Below are 15,788 nucleotides of genomic sequence, written 5' to 3' on the forward strand. Positions count from 1 at the left end.
TGTCATGTATATCATATTCAAAGGGAAGATATAAATTAAAATTACTTTCAACTCCCTTACAGATTGTTATGTTATTTCTTGCACAAACCCGTTTTCCGAATACCAGTGGATGAGGCTGTGTCACCTTAAAAAGATTGTTGAATGTAACCTTTGCTTTGTCCTGACATATTACCATAAGCCCTCCACCTCTGGGATGCTAGTTTGAATCCTATGTGGGGCAGTTACCAGTTACTGACCGCTGGTTGCAGTTTTTTCTCCGGATGCTCTTGGTTTCCTCCACCAACAAACCTGGCACATCCTCACATAACCCTGGCTGTTAAAGGTCCACTACCTTTCTGAATAGGCTTTTAATTTTTAACAAGAGGCCCAAAGGGCCTTAACGGTCATCTGACTACCTTGGCAATAGTAAAATTAATTATATATGGTGTCACTTTGTCAGGACCATGTCAGGATCATTTTCAATTTCTTTCAACAAATTTTATTTCAAACAAGAGGCCCAAGGGCCTTAACATATAGGAAATTAATTAGATATAGTGTCATGGTAGCCATCTTCGATTTGTGATCAACCAGAGATGTAACAATACTTTGTGGGGCCCATGTCAGGATCATTTCATGCAAGTTTCAGCCAAATCGCACCGGTAGAACATGAGAAGAAGTTCGAAATATGTTTTCAAGATGGCGGCTGTGGCGGCCATCTTGGATTTCGGATCAACCCGAAAAATAACAACACTTTGTTAGGACCATATCAGGATCATTTCATGCAAGCTTCAGCCAAATCGCACCGGTAGAACTTGAGAAGAAGTTCAAAATGTGTTTTCAAGATGGCGGCTGTGGCGGCCATCTTGGGTTTCGGATCAACCTAAAAAATAACAACACTTTGTCAGGACCATGTCAGGATCATTTCATGCAAGTTTCAGTCAAATCGCACCGGTAGAACTTGAGAAGAAGTTCAAAATGTGTTTTCAAGATGGCGGCTGTGGCGGCCATCTTGGATTTCGGATCGACCCGAAAAATAACAACACTTTGTCGGGACCATGTCAGGATCATTTCATGCAAGTTTCAGCCAAATCGCACCGGTAGAACTTGAGAAGAAGTTCAAAATGTGTTTTCAAGATGGCGGCTGTGGCGGCCATCTTGGATTTCGATCGACCCGAAAAATAACAACACTTTGTCGGGACCTGGATCATTTCATGCAAGTTTCAGCCAATCGCACGGTAGAACTTGAGAAGAAGTTCAAAATGTGTTTTCAAGATGGCGCTGTTGCCATCTTGGATTCGGATCGACCCGAAAAAAACACACTTTGTCGGGACCATGTCAGGATCATTTCATGCAAGTTTCAGTCAAATCGCACCGGTAGAACTTGAGAAGAAGTTCAAAATGTGTTTTCAAGATGGCGGCTGTGGAGCCATCTTGGATTTTCGGATCGACCTGAAAAATAACAAACACTTTGTCGGGACCATGTCAGGATCATTTCATGCAAGTTTCAGCCAAATTGCACCGGTAGAACTTGAGAAGAAGTTCAAAATGTGAAAAGTTAACGCACGGCGACGCGCGGACGACGACGGACGAAACATGATGTCTATAGGTCATCCTGACCCTTCGGGTCGGACGAAACATGATGACTATGAAAATGAAAAGGTAAAACGAGATTAATAACTTTTGGGGTGTCGCAAAAGTTATTAGCTTATTGTTAATACTACACTCATCGTCGTCTATATCGCACGGTAGTTGACTATCACTGCGCCAGACAGCAAAACAGCAAAATGAATATCCAATTACCATATATTACGATGGAAATCTTGCATAATATCCAATTACCATATATTACGATGGAAATCTTGCATATTTTTGGCGTTGTTACCTCATATTAGGCCATCGATATGTATTTTGTTATGTTATTAATGTTTTTAAATTTTGCTCCTGAAAGGTAGTAGCCTTCAAAAGGATATTTAACTAATAAAACCCTAACCTTGACCATTGACACCATGGTATAAATGGCCTTTTAATTAATATTAAGTTTGACGTGAAATTTGTTGACAAACACCATCACATGGCACAAGTTAATCATTGTCATTCAGACCAGGTGAACTGAAGTGTTGTAAATTACATTACAGACGATACTTGAACTATTTGTATTTTTTTTTTTTTTTTTTTCAAAATTCTGTCTTCATAATACAGTTATCTTCTCTTTTGTGTATAGGACAGTATTCAAATTTTTCATAAGTGTTGAAATTTCCTAATCTAACTGATCATATAATGACCAAAACACCTATCACACAAACTGATGATGTAATGGCCAATAACTTAAAGGCCCACTACCTTTCCGAAACGGCTTTTAATTTTTAAAATGGGAATGTAAAACAAGATCGATAATATTGTAAAGTCTTAAAAATTATTAACTTACCGTTATCACTACATTTATCATCACCTTCTGAACGATTTTATTAAAATAAATAAAATGTTTATTTTCATAACGCGGGTCGTATTATGTTTCCCACTGCATCCTAAATACCGTGCGGAAGTTGACTATCACTTCACCAGACGGCAAAACAGCGAATGGACTCTCCACTGTTTTCATATATTACACAGGAAATCTTGCATATGTTTGGTGTCGTAACCTTATTTTAGGTCATCGGTATGCATTTTCTGATGTTATTAATGTTCTTAAAGAAACCTTTGTATTTTGCGCCGGAAAGGTTATGGGCCTTTAAAACACAAATTGATGATGTAATGGCCATTATACCTTATCACACAAACTGTTGATGTAATGACTAATACCTTTTCAAACAAACTGATGATGTAATGGTCATTACCTTACCACACAAATTGATGATGTTATGGCCAATACCTTTTCACAAGAGCAGATAAGTCTGCACAAGGCCAAATACAAGTATCTCAATTAAATACAGCTCAGAATATTTATACATTGTTTTATTAAACTGAACATCAGTACAAAATGCCAATTCTATGTAAAACAAATTTAACATTAAAATTTCCAAACTATGTATAATTACAATAAAAAATACAACAAATCTTCTAACAAAAAGAAGGTAACTAAATGTACAATTAGTTTACTGGCAGTTAGATAAGGAAAGAAAGAGCTAAGACTCCATAAAATTACATTCCTCTTAATGAGAGTAATTAAGTATTCATCATTGCAATATTTTCATCATATGGATAAAATACTAAATCAGTACCACTATGAAAAAAAAATCGACAATGGTCCAAAACACCCAATATTATCGTGACGTCACAATAAAAGCATTGATGTTGTATATTGATTTAGAAAAAGAATCCCTTGAAAAACCAATGGAATCATACAATAAAATGTATTTTATCAAATAGTCTCAAAATTTAATTATAAGCATTGATGTCACTATTTTTGATTTCATCGGGTTATGAAAAAAGTTTGTTTGCAAAATTTTGTGAGAATCCACTACGCTGATTCACACAGTTTGAAAACTAATTTTTTTTCAAACCCCAAAGAAATAAAAAAATAAGTGACATCAATGCTTACGTATACAATTAACTTCAGGAGGGAAGTACTAAATACTCATGTAATTTGCAGTTTTTTTAACATATAGTGTAATAACAAAATACATGTAAAATTCACTTGTATGAAACATAATAGTGAAACATAATATTTGTGCGTTACTTGTAAAGGATTAAAGCTTGCTTTGTTATTTACATAGAGATTATTACTTAATATTTATAACAAATTGATTGAGTATATCATCTTCATTAAACAACAAACAACATCTTTACCAAACTTGTACTGAAATACTAGATGTATCTTGTTCATGAAAAATTCATCAAAAAATATCTTGATGGTAAACACTTTCCTCTGATCACTATAGTATAGCCTGAACTTGGCCATAACTAAAATGAAACATATCCATGAAAACTTGTGTTTGTATTCTAGATCAATACACATTTATGTGTTATTGATCTGGATCAAGCCTCCTTAATATTCAGTTGGGTATAGTCATCAGCACAATCTTGCCTAAAAGTGACCTTAGTTATACAAATGAAACAACAAAATATGGAGATCATAACTTGGTGTCATATTGTTATGAAGACAATAACAGAGTATCTGTTTCTATGGAGACAATGAACAGGTGTCTGTTCTTCCATGGGCTATTATGGGGTGTCTCTGTTATCAGAGACCATTAAAGGGTCTCTCTTCCTAAAATAGACCATAAAGGAGTGGTTGTTTCCATGGAGAATATAAGGGGTTGTGTTTTCCTCTTAAGACGATCAAAAGGTCTCTCTTCCGAAATAAACCATAAATGAGTGGTTGTTCCCATGGAGAATATAAGGGGTTGTTTTCCTTTGAAGACAATTAAAGGGTCTCTCTTTGTCAATTAAACTTTAATTTGAGGTCTCTGTTTTCTATGGAAGACACATCAAAATTAATCTTTACCTCTGAAGAAAACCAAGGAGTCTCTCTTTCTTCAGTAGACCATATAGGAGTGTCCAATCCCCAAGGAGAATATAAGTGGAATTATACACATTAATCACATAATCTGCCTGATATTCAGTGATTTAGCCCATGTAATATTTCTGCAGATGTCATAAGCGTAATATGACCTAGAGAGATTTGCATTGGCTGAAAATCCATTGTGACGTCAGACAGACACAATAAAATGAAATATAAAATCTCATATAAATTGAACACTCATGTAAGATGCTATATATGAGGTAATACAAGGGTGTCTCTCTCTAATGGAGACAATACTTCTGTATGATCTTGGGTCTTTTCCATTTTATGTTACTAACAAACTGTGTAACTACCGGGATGGTAATAATACTGCAAAGTATCACATATCTAATTGGTTGTAAGATTCCAGGAAAAAACCCAGCAAGGACGTGGCAGGATTCAAGATGACAGATAGGATACCGGTAATTGTTTCATTGACTGAACATGTTTAAAACAAGACAAACAAATATCTGAGATGTGAACAAAATCCCAATCAAAAAGTAAGTGTATGATACATGTATAGGTGTAATCAATAAATAATGTCAAGTTTTATTTGTTTTAAAAATGAATGAATCCCTGATTATAAAAAGATTTAAATCTGAATTCAGGAAATCATTAACATACTTAATTAACCATAGTATTCGCATACATGTATGTAAAATCTATTCAAGATTATTTGAAATTTTTGTCACAACAAAAGATTTTGGAAAAATGGCAGAACATATGGCATGTTTTAGTACGAGAATGGCTTCCTGGATATAGGCACTGGCCTGAAAGTGGATAGATGAGAAAATGAAAGTGAAATATGAATATGCTGGGTATTAATCCCTCTATCAGCTCTTATGCTCCGACTTGCGGGACTGTTTCCTGCGTGGTGAGTTTCCTTCTGCTGATTCAACTGAGCTGCTACATTGAGTATTTAGTCGTTCTTTCACATCTCTTAAAAGCTTCTTCAGCTCCTCCTAAAAAAACAGGCAATATTATAAATAATTCAGCAGCACATGATAAATCTTTAGACCTATCTTTGAGCAATCCAGCACTAGATCAATCTTCAATCTTCCTTTCAAAGTCCTTTTTAGAAATCCTAACAAGTAGACCCTTACATAAAAGCACATTCCAGAAATTCTGGACAAAAGAGTGAAAACTTTAAGTTTAGTTTTCACCAAAACTCAATTTTAAGAGTGAAAAAAAATCTTTTTAACTTCAAGGAAATTTTTCAAACATACAGTAATATCATTGTCAAAATCATCAGTTAATTTTGTAAATTATTTATCAGTTATTGATCCAGAAACACTCCCTAACATCCAAAGATGTCTCAAACTCCACCCACTACATAACTCACCTCTGTATGACGGTACATCAGTTTACAGGATCGTATATTGCGTTTTTTCTGCACATGTGATAGCCCATGTTCTAGTGAGAAGGCCAGGTCATCAACTTCATTCAAAACCTTGTAAATAAAAATCAATAAAAATAAAAAAATATGTAGGAGAACCTACCACACTAAAATTAAAAGAGCTCTATGCACTCGTGAAAAAATGACTAAATATCAAAATATTATGGTAATATAAAACAAGAGGCCCATGGGCCTTAACGGTCACCTGAGTTAGAATATATAATTAAACAAATAATGAAACAAATTAAAGACATATAAACACTATATGCTGGGCCTTGAAGTTGGTCAGTGATTTATAAATTTGACTTTTTAGACAATGAAGAGTATTTGCTTCCATCAAACCTGTGAATTTAGAGGTATTTTTTGAAATTTTAATCATTTTGACCCTGTTTGGTCCTGCCCCTCTGGTCCCCCTGGGGGTCATCGAGGACGGATATGGTTGTTAAAATGCTATTACTTAGGCTAATAATTCTAATCAAGTATGACTCATTTCCTACGAAAATTGGGAAAATAATGTTCACAAATATGTTTTTCTTATATAAACTAAAGTAAACTTGACCCCTCCCCGGGGGGTAAAGTGAGACCCCAAGGTCATATAATTCACAATTTTTATAAAACATCTAAGACCTTTCCATCTATAATTATTTGATTCTACTATATCCAGAATTTTAGAAGATATTTGAAGTTTTAGCCTATTTGACCCTTTTTTAGCCCCGCCCCTCTGCCCCCAGGGGGTCGGCCAGGACCAATGTGGATATGATATTTAAATGCTATCTCAGGCTAATAATTCTAACCAAGTTTGACTCGTTTCCAATGAAAATTGAACAAAACATACTCATAAATGTGTTTTTCCTATATAAACTATAGTAAACTTGACCCCCTCCCCAGGGAGAAATGTGAGACCCCAGGGTCATATAATGTACAATTTGTATAAAAAACTTTAAGACCTTTTCATCTATAAAGTGTATTTGTTTATACCATTTCCAGAATTTTAAAAGAATATTTTTGAAGTTTTAGCCTATTTGACCCCTTTTGACCCCGCCCCTAAGGCCCCTGGGGGTCAGTCATAGAAAATTTGTTAATAGGATTAAATGGCCATCTCATACTGATAATTCTGACAACATTTGACTCATTTCCTATTACAAATGACCAAATAATGCGCAAAAATGTGTTTTCCCAATATAAACTATAGTAAACTTAACCCCCTCCCCAGACGGAAACGAGAGACCACAGGGTCATATAATTCACAATTTTTGTAAAGGACCTTAAGACCTTTCTATCTATGAATAGTATTTGATTCTACCACATCTGTGAGTAGAGAAGAAGATTTTTGAAATTTTACTCAATTTTACCCCTTTTGGCCCCTCCCACAGCCCCCTGGGGGGTGGGGACCATAAAATTCACAATTTTGATTGGCCTTATGCCTAAGAAGGTTTCTGCAAAATTTCATTGAAATTGCTTCAGCAGTTTTGGAGAAGAAGTCGAAAATGTAAATTGTTTACAGACATACGACGGACGACGCACGACGGACGACGGAGGACGACGGACAAAAGGCGATTAGAATAGGTCACTTGAGACTTCGTCTCAGGTGACCTAAATATTCATTATCAAAAGCTATTAAAAACCTTAATTCATGGGTCTTTTCTAACTCCAAAAGAACATTTTTCACATTTTGTTGACCTTCTTTCAATTTTCTATTTAAAATGACCTCCAAATATCAATACATTTGGTTCTTAGCAAGACTGCTATCTCCTAGAAACACAGTTAACACAATCTGATGGTCCTTACCAATGAAAGATAACAGATTTTTTTGGACACGTCACATGTTGTTACTATTTCCTCTACTTGACATGCTCCCCTGGACGGCAGATTCCCTGTGGTACACATACGCTTTGAGGACTTCAGACCAGCGTCAAACAACTGCTGTCGGAGATTCAGCTCCTGTTCACTGTCAAAATTACATAAGCGTTATCATTTATATCAAGCAGTTCAGTTTTGTGAAGTTTAGGTGTACAACAATCTACTACAAATGGAGACTGTCATTATGGTAACAATGAACTGAGGTTGTGAATTCACATACATGATGTCTTGTATCCATGGTAACAACACAGTTTTGTGAGGTTTAGGTGTACAACAATCTACTACAAATGGAGACTGTTATTATGGTAACAATGAACTGAGGTTGTGAATTCACATACATGATGTCTTGTATCCATGGTAACAACACAGTTTTGTGAGGTTTAGGTGTACAACAATCTACTACAATTGGAGACTGTCATTATGGTAACAATGAACTGAGGTTATGAATTCATATACATGATGTCTTGTATCCATGGTAACAACACAGTTTTGTGAGGTTTGGGTGTACAACAATATACTACAGATGGAGACCGTCATGGTAACAATGAACTGAGGTTGTGAATTTACTTATATAATCTTCTGTATCTATGGTTACAACAAAGTCATAACAAGAGGCCCAGAGGGCCTGTATCGCTCACCTGGTTTGTAATGCCAAGTAATGTTCTGAATACAGGTTCATTGTTTCTTTTCTGAAGGAATTTGAATATTTACCTCTAAATCCCCTATTGGGCCCCACCCCTCCTGCCCCAGGGGGTCAGAGCCAAAATTTACACAAGTTCTGTTCCCCTTCCCCCAAGGATGTTTCTGGCCAAATTTGGTCACAATCCAAGCAGAACTCTAGGACGAGTAGCGATTTATAGGATTTACCTCTATTTCCCCTATTAAGCCCCGCCTCCTCCTGCCCCCAGGGGGGTCAGAGTCAAAATTTATACAAGTTCTGTTCCCCTTCCACCAAGGATGTTTGTGGCCAAATTTGGTTACAATCCGTGCAGAACTCTATGACTAGTAGTGATTTAAAGGATTTACCTCTATTTCCCCTATTGGGCCCCACCCCTCCTGCCCCAGGGGGTCAGAGCCAAAATTTACACAAGTTCTGTTCCCCTTCCCCCAAGGAAGCTTGTGGCCAAATTTGGTTAAAATCCATGCAGAACTCTAGGACAAGTAGTGATTTATAGGATTTACCTCCATTTCCCCTATTGGGCCCCACCCCTCCTGCCCCCGGGGGGTCAGAGCCAAAATTTATACAAACTCTGTTCTTATTCCCCCAAAGATGTTTCTGGCCAAATTTGGTTACATTCCATGCAGAACTCTATGACTAGTAGTGATTTATAGGATTTACCTTTATTTCCCCTATTGGGCCCCGCCCCTCCTGCCCCCGGGGGGTCAGAGCCAAAATTTATACAAACTCTGTTCCCCTTCCACCAAGGATGTTTGTGGCCAAATTTGGTTACATTCCATGCAGAACTCTATGACTAGTAGCGATTTAAAGGAAATGTTGACGGACAGACGGACGCCGACGGACGACGGACGCCGCACCATGACATAAGCTCACTGGCCCTTCGGGCCAGGTGAGCTAAAAATGACAGAGTAACTTACATGACTTTTTGTAACCATGGAAAACACAGCTGCCAGAATATCCACAGGAGTTGCTAGATCCTCTGCTATCCTTGTTAAGAGCTCATCCATGGAGAAAAGTTCTGGTTCAAAGTTATCGTTCAATGCCTGTTAAAGATACAACGTCAAGCAGGGCCTATTAGATCAGCTGATGCCAACATCATGTAATGGATCTCAGGTATCTTTTTGGCAGGAATACCAATCTTAAACATCCAGAATTGTGACTGATATACATTAAAGTGTCATAAGAAGTTGTTAGGCATTAAATACAAGATTATGTCAACATAAATGTAAGCTGTAAGGCCCTCATGAGAAGTCGTCGCACCTTTGAAGCAGCCTGACCAGCCTCCAGCCAGCCGGGGGTTGCGTAGTGGACGGACTCTGCCAGGGAATAGCCACAACTGATTGTTGATGTATAACTGCGAGGAAACACAACAATAAACTGACCAGGTCGCTGGACACATCTACTGACGGCTACACCATTAGCTGTTAGGTCATCTGGATGAACCTGTAAATAAGTAAAGTTTTACATCAGGTCTTCGGTTTGTTGTACTAAATGTATTACTTAAAATGATATCAAACATTCAATATTTACTAGAATGGTTGAACCATCTTACTTAACTCACCATCACAGTATCCTCGGGGAGCCAGTTTGGGCTGTCATTGACCAGTGATGGTACAAGTGTTGTCATGGCAGTCTTAAACATCTCCTCCTTATGACCAGGTACAGCATACCTATTCACAATAAAACAGTGTGTAACTATGGCTACTAAATATCTAAACAACCTGTCTCCCTGTGAAAGTCCTTGATAGCAGGCAGATGTAAATGTCATTTTGACTTTAAAACACATTTTATTGTTATAATAAGTACAAAGGGATAAGACTCAAGTTATTTCAACTTATGAAGCCTGTAAATGTCAGTAAAAAGAGGTGACATCCACAATGACACATGTAAGGACTTCATAAAGGCCCATCTATGTATATCAGTGTAAAGAGGTGTCACTTACCAGACTGTATCTGCCTCTGTGTGTACATACTGGATATAAGAAAGTCTATGTATGTCAGTATAAAGAGGTGTCACTTACAAGACTGTATCTGCCTCTGTGTGTACATACTGGATATAAGGAAGTATACGCATGTCAGTATAAAGAGGTGTCACTTACCAGACTGTATATCTGCCTCTGTGTGTAGATACTGGATATAAGAAAGTCTATGTATGTCAGTATAAAGAGGTGTCACTTACCAGACTGTATCTGCCTCTGTGTGTAGATACTGGATATAAGAAAGTCTATGTATGTCAGTATAAAGAGGGTGTCACTTACCAGACTGTATCTGCCTCTTTGTGTAGATACTGGATATAAGGAAGTCTGTGTATGTCAGTATAAAGAGGTGTCACTTACAAGACTGTATCTGCCTCTGTGTGTAGATACTGGATATAACACAGTCTGTGTATGTCAGTATAAAGAGGTGTCACTTACAAGACTGTATCTGCCTCTGTGTGTAGATACTGGATATAACGCAGTCTGTGTATGTCAGTAAAAAGAGGTGTCACTACAAGGCTGTATCTACCTCTGTGTGTAGACAATGGATATAACGCAGTCTGTGTATGTCAGTATAAAGAGGTGTCACTTACAAGACTGTATCTGCCTCTGTGTGTAGATACTGGATATAAGGAAGTATATGTATGTCAGTATAAAGAGGTATCACTTACCAGACTGTATCTGCCTCTGTGTGTAGATACTGGATATAAGGAAGTCTGTGTATGTCAGTATAATGAGGTGTCACTTACAATACTGTATCTACCTCTGTGTGTAGATACTGGATATAACACAGTCTGTGTATGTCAGTATAAAGAGGTGTCACTTACCAGACTGTATCTACCTCTGTGTGTAGATACTGGATATAACGCAGTCTGTGTATGTCAGTATAAAGAGGTGTCACTTACCAGACTGTATCTACCTCTGTGTGAAGATACTGGATATAACGCAGTCTGTGTATGTCAGTATAAAGAGGTGTCACTTACCAGACTGTATCTGCCTCTGTGTGTAGATACTGGATATAAGGAAGTACATGTATGTCAGTATAAAGAGGTGTCACTTACCAGACTGTATCTGCCTCTGTGTGTAGATACTGGATATAAGACAGCCTGTGTATGTCAGTATAAAGAGGTTTCACTTACCAGACTGTATCTGCCTCTGTGTGTAGATACTGGATATAAGACAGCCTGTGTATGTCAGTATAAAGAGGTTTCACTTACCAGACGGTATTTGCCTCTGTGTGTAGATACTGGATATAAGACAGCCTGAGATATATTTATGTCAGTATAATGAGGTGTCACTTACCAGACTGTGTATAGATACGGGATATAACGCAGTCTGTGTATATCAGTATAAAAAGGTGTCACTTACCAGACTGTATCTGCCTCTGTGTGTAGATACTGGATATAAGAAAGTCTATGTATGTCAGTATAAAGAGGTGTCACTTACCAGACTGTATCTGCCTCTGTGTGTAGATACTGGATATAACACAGTCTGTGTATGTCAGTATAAAGAGGTGTCACTTACAAGACTGTATCTGCCTCTCTGTGTATATACTGGATATAAGGAAGTCTGTGTATGTCAGTATAATGAGGTGTCACTTACAATACTGTATCTACCTCTGTGTGTAGATACTGGATATAACACAGTCTATGTATGTTAGTAAAAAGAGGTGTCACTTACAGCTGTATCTCTCTGGTGTAGATGTATAGAGTTGATGTAAGTATAAAGAGGTGTCACTTACAAGGCTGTATCTACCTCTGTGTGTAGACACTGGATATAACGCAGTCTGTGTATGTCAGTATAAAGAGCTGTCACTTACCAGACTGTATCTGCCTCTGTGTGTAGATACTGGATATACGGAAGTATATGTATGTCAGTATAAAGAGGTGTCACTTACCAGACTGTATCTACCTCTGTGTGTAGATACTGGATATAACGCAGTCTGTGTATGTCAGTATAAAGAGGTGTCACTTACCAGACTGTATCTACCTCTGTGTGAAGATACTGGATATAACGCAGTCTGTGTATGTCAGTATAAAGAGGTGTCACTTACCAGACTGTATCTGCCTCTGTGTGTAGATACTGGATATAAGGAAGTATATGTATGTCAGTATAAAGAGATGTCACTTACTAGACTGTATCTACCTTTGTGTGTAGATACTGGATATAACGCAGTCTGTGTATGTCAGTATAAAGAGGTGTCACTTACCAGACTGTATCTGCCTCTGTGTGTAGATACTGAATATAAGACAGCCTGTGTATGTCAGTATAAAGAGGTGTCACTTACCAGACTGTATCTGCCTCTGTGTGTAGATACTGGATATAAGGAAGTCTATGTATGTCAGTATAAAGAGAGGTCACTTACCAGACTGTATCTGCCTCTGTGTGTAGATACTGGATATAAGACAGCCTGTGTATGTCAGTATAAAGAGGTGTCACTTACCAGACTGAATCTGCCTCTGTGTGTAGATACTGGATATAAGGAAGTCTGTGTGTGTCTGCAGACCAACAGGAAGTGGTGAAGGCCATCCCCATATGTAGTGTAGGTATGGTCACACCTAGAATTAAGTACAGAGTTACAGACTGTCAACCAACACATACAGTCAAAACTTGTTATCTCGAAATTCAACATTCCAACAAAAATAATTTGACTTATCCAGAATTCGACTCAAATGTAATGGTATTAGGTTTAATCAGAATGTGGTTTTTAACTGTCCTTATCTTATGATTATTACAGCCGGGTACATGCTGGATAAAAACCAATTACCGTGATCAGCATATTATCATGATTATCCAACTTATAAGTTTTGGTTATATGTTTTCAGATGTTTGAATACATTGTTTATTTACATAATTGATTTTTTTTTTATTTGACATTTAGACTGAAATTAAATTTGAGATAGCAACAATTTTTTTCCCACTGAATATCCGTTCTAGAGACCAGGAATTTGAGATAACGAGTTTAGACTATAATTCTTATGGCACACTATCTTATGGCACAGATCAAATACACAAGTAGACAATAATCATATTATCGACAAGATCATTACAAATACAGATGTCTCCATACTCACCACATAGATGTCCCAGGTAACGAAGCAGTGAATCCGGGCTGTGAGGCAGGTTGTTAAGATTCCAAGGATGACTACATCCAAAACAAAAAATAAAATCATTATCATATATTATTAAAAAGAATAATCACTTATAATTAATAGATAAAAGAGTTAAAGAATACCCCAGTAAGATGTATATGTCTATGTAGACGTAACAGGGTCGATATATAATACATATATTAGGTCACTTACCACACTGTATCTGCCTCTGTGTGTAGATACTGGATATAAGACAGCCTGTGTATGTCAGTATAAAGAGGTGTCACTTACCAGACTGAATCTGCCTCTGTGTGTAGATACTGGATATAAGGAAGTCTGTGTGTGTCTGCAGACCAACAGGAAGTGGTGAAGGCCATCCCCATATGTAGTGTAGGTATGGTCACACCTAGAATTAAGTACAGAGTTACAGACTGTCAACCAACACATACAGTCAAAACTTGTTATCTCGAAATTCAACATTCCAACAAAAATAATTTGACTTATCCAGAATTCGACTCAAATGTAATGGTATTAGGTTTAATCAGAATGTGGTTTTTAACTGTCCTTATCTTATGATTATTACAGCCGGGTACATGCCAATTACCGTGATCAGCATATTATCATGATTATCCAACTTATAAGTTTTGGTTATATGTTTTCAGATGTTTGAATACATTGTTTATTTACATAATTGATTTTTTTTTTATTTGACATTTAGACTGAAATTAAATTTGAGATAGCAACAATTTTTTTCCCACTGAATATCCGTTCTAGAGACCAGGAATTTGAGATAACGAGTTTAGACTATAATTCTTATGGCACACTATCTTATGGCACAGATCAAATACACAAGTAGACAATAATCATATTATCGACAAGATCATTACAAATACAGATGTCTCCATACTCACCACATAGATGTCCCAGGTAACGAAGCAGTGAATCCGGGCTGTGAGGCAGGTTGTTAAGATTCCAAGGATGACTACATCCAAAACAAAAAATAAAATCATTATCATATATTATTAAAAAGAATAATCACTTATAATTAATAGATAAAAGAGTTAAAGAATACCCCAGTAAGATGTATATGTCTATGTAGACGTAACAGGGTCGATATATAATACAGTCTTATAATATCGTACCTTTTTGTAATTGCTTATTTTTAATGATGTAAATATTGCTACAAACAAGAGATCCCAGAGGGATCTTGGCGCCCACCAAAGAATGATCTGGGTCTGACAATGGAAAGAGGGATCTTTTCCCTGCTTTTCAAACTTTTTCAAACACACTATATATAAAATTTGAGACAGATCGCTATAGTACTTTCTAAGAAATGGCGATAACAAACTTTAAGTATCAAAATCCAAGATGGCCACCTGTCGGCCATCTTGTTCACCGATCCATCCCAAAATGCAATATGCAAAACAAGGACCCTAGGGGAACCTATATATGAAATTAGAGAAAGATCCTTCAGCACTTTTTGAGAACATCTCAGCACTTTTTGAGAAATAGCGGTAACAAACTTTAACTATCAAAATCCAAGATGGTCCCAAAATGCAATATGCACAACTAGGGTCCTAGGGGAACCTGTATATGAAATTTGAGAAAGATCCCTATTGCACTTTTTGAGAAATAGCGGTAACAAACTTCAACTATCATAATCCAAGATGGCCGCCTGTCGGCCATCTTGTTGACCGATCGGTCCCAAAATGCAATATGCACAACTAGGGTCCTAGGGGAACCTGTATATGAAATTTGAGAAAGATCCCTATTGCACTTTTTGAGAAATAGCGGTAACAAACTTCAACTATCAAAATCCAAGATGGCCGACTGTCGGCCATCTTGTTGACAGATCGGTCCCAAAATGCAATATGCAAAACAAGGACCGTAGGGGAACCTATATCTTGTATTTTGAGAAAGATCCCTTCTAAACATTTTGAGAAATAGCGGTAACAAACTTTAACTATCAAAATCCAAGATGGCCGCCTGTCGGCCATCTTGTTGACCGATCGGTCCCAAAATGCAATATGCAAAACAAGGACCCTAGGGGAACCTATATATGAAATTTGAGAAAGATCCCTTCTAAACATTTTGAGAAATAGCGGTAACAAACTTTAACTATCAAAATCCAAGATGGCTGCCTGTCGGCCATCTTGTTCACCGATTGGTCCCAAAATGCACTATGCACAACTAGGGTCCTAGGGGAACCTGCATATGAAATTTGAGAAAGATCCCTATTGGACTTTTTGAGAAATAGCGGTAACAAACTTCAACTATCAAAATCCAGGATGGCCGACTGTCGGCCA

At 37.2% G+C, this 15,788-nt stretch overlaps 1 protein-coding gene across 1 annotated transcript in view; it reads right to left on the bottom strand.

Moving 5' to 3' along the window:
• Window positions 1-3,174: 3,174 nt before the first annotated feature.
• LOC138315495 (protein Jumonji-like) overlaps window positions 3,175-15,788 on the bottom strand; it is a 37,847-nt gene continuing 25,233 nt past the window's right edge. The window contains 9 exon segments of the mRNA XM_069256556.1: window positions 3,175-5,442; window positions 5,823-5,930; window positions 7,665-7,824; window positions 9,333-9,355; window positions 9,357-9,458; window positions 9,676-9,858; window positions 9,977-10,085; window positions 13,774-13,888; window positions 14,394-14,464. Of these exon segments, the coding sequence (XP_069112657.1) occupies window positions 5,314-5,442; window positions 5,823-5,930; window positions 7,665-7,824; window positions 9,333-9,355; window positions 9,357-9,458; window positions 9,676-9,858; window positions 9,977-10,085; window positions 13,774-13,888; window positions 14,394-14,464 (1,000 nt within the window). The 3' untranslated portion in view covers window positions 3,175-5,313.

Source organism: Argopecten irradians, chromosome 2 (genome assembly GCF_041381155.1).
Source record: "Argopecten irradians isolate NY chromosome 2, Ai_NY, whole genome shotgun sequence".
In the NCBI taxonomy this organism is placed as follows: domain Eukaryota; kingdom Metazoa; phylum Mollusca; class Bivalvia; order Pectinida; family Pectinidae; genus Argopecten; species Argopecten irradians.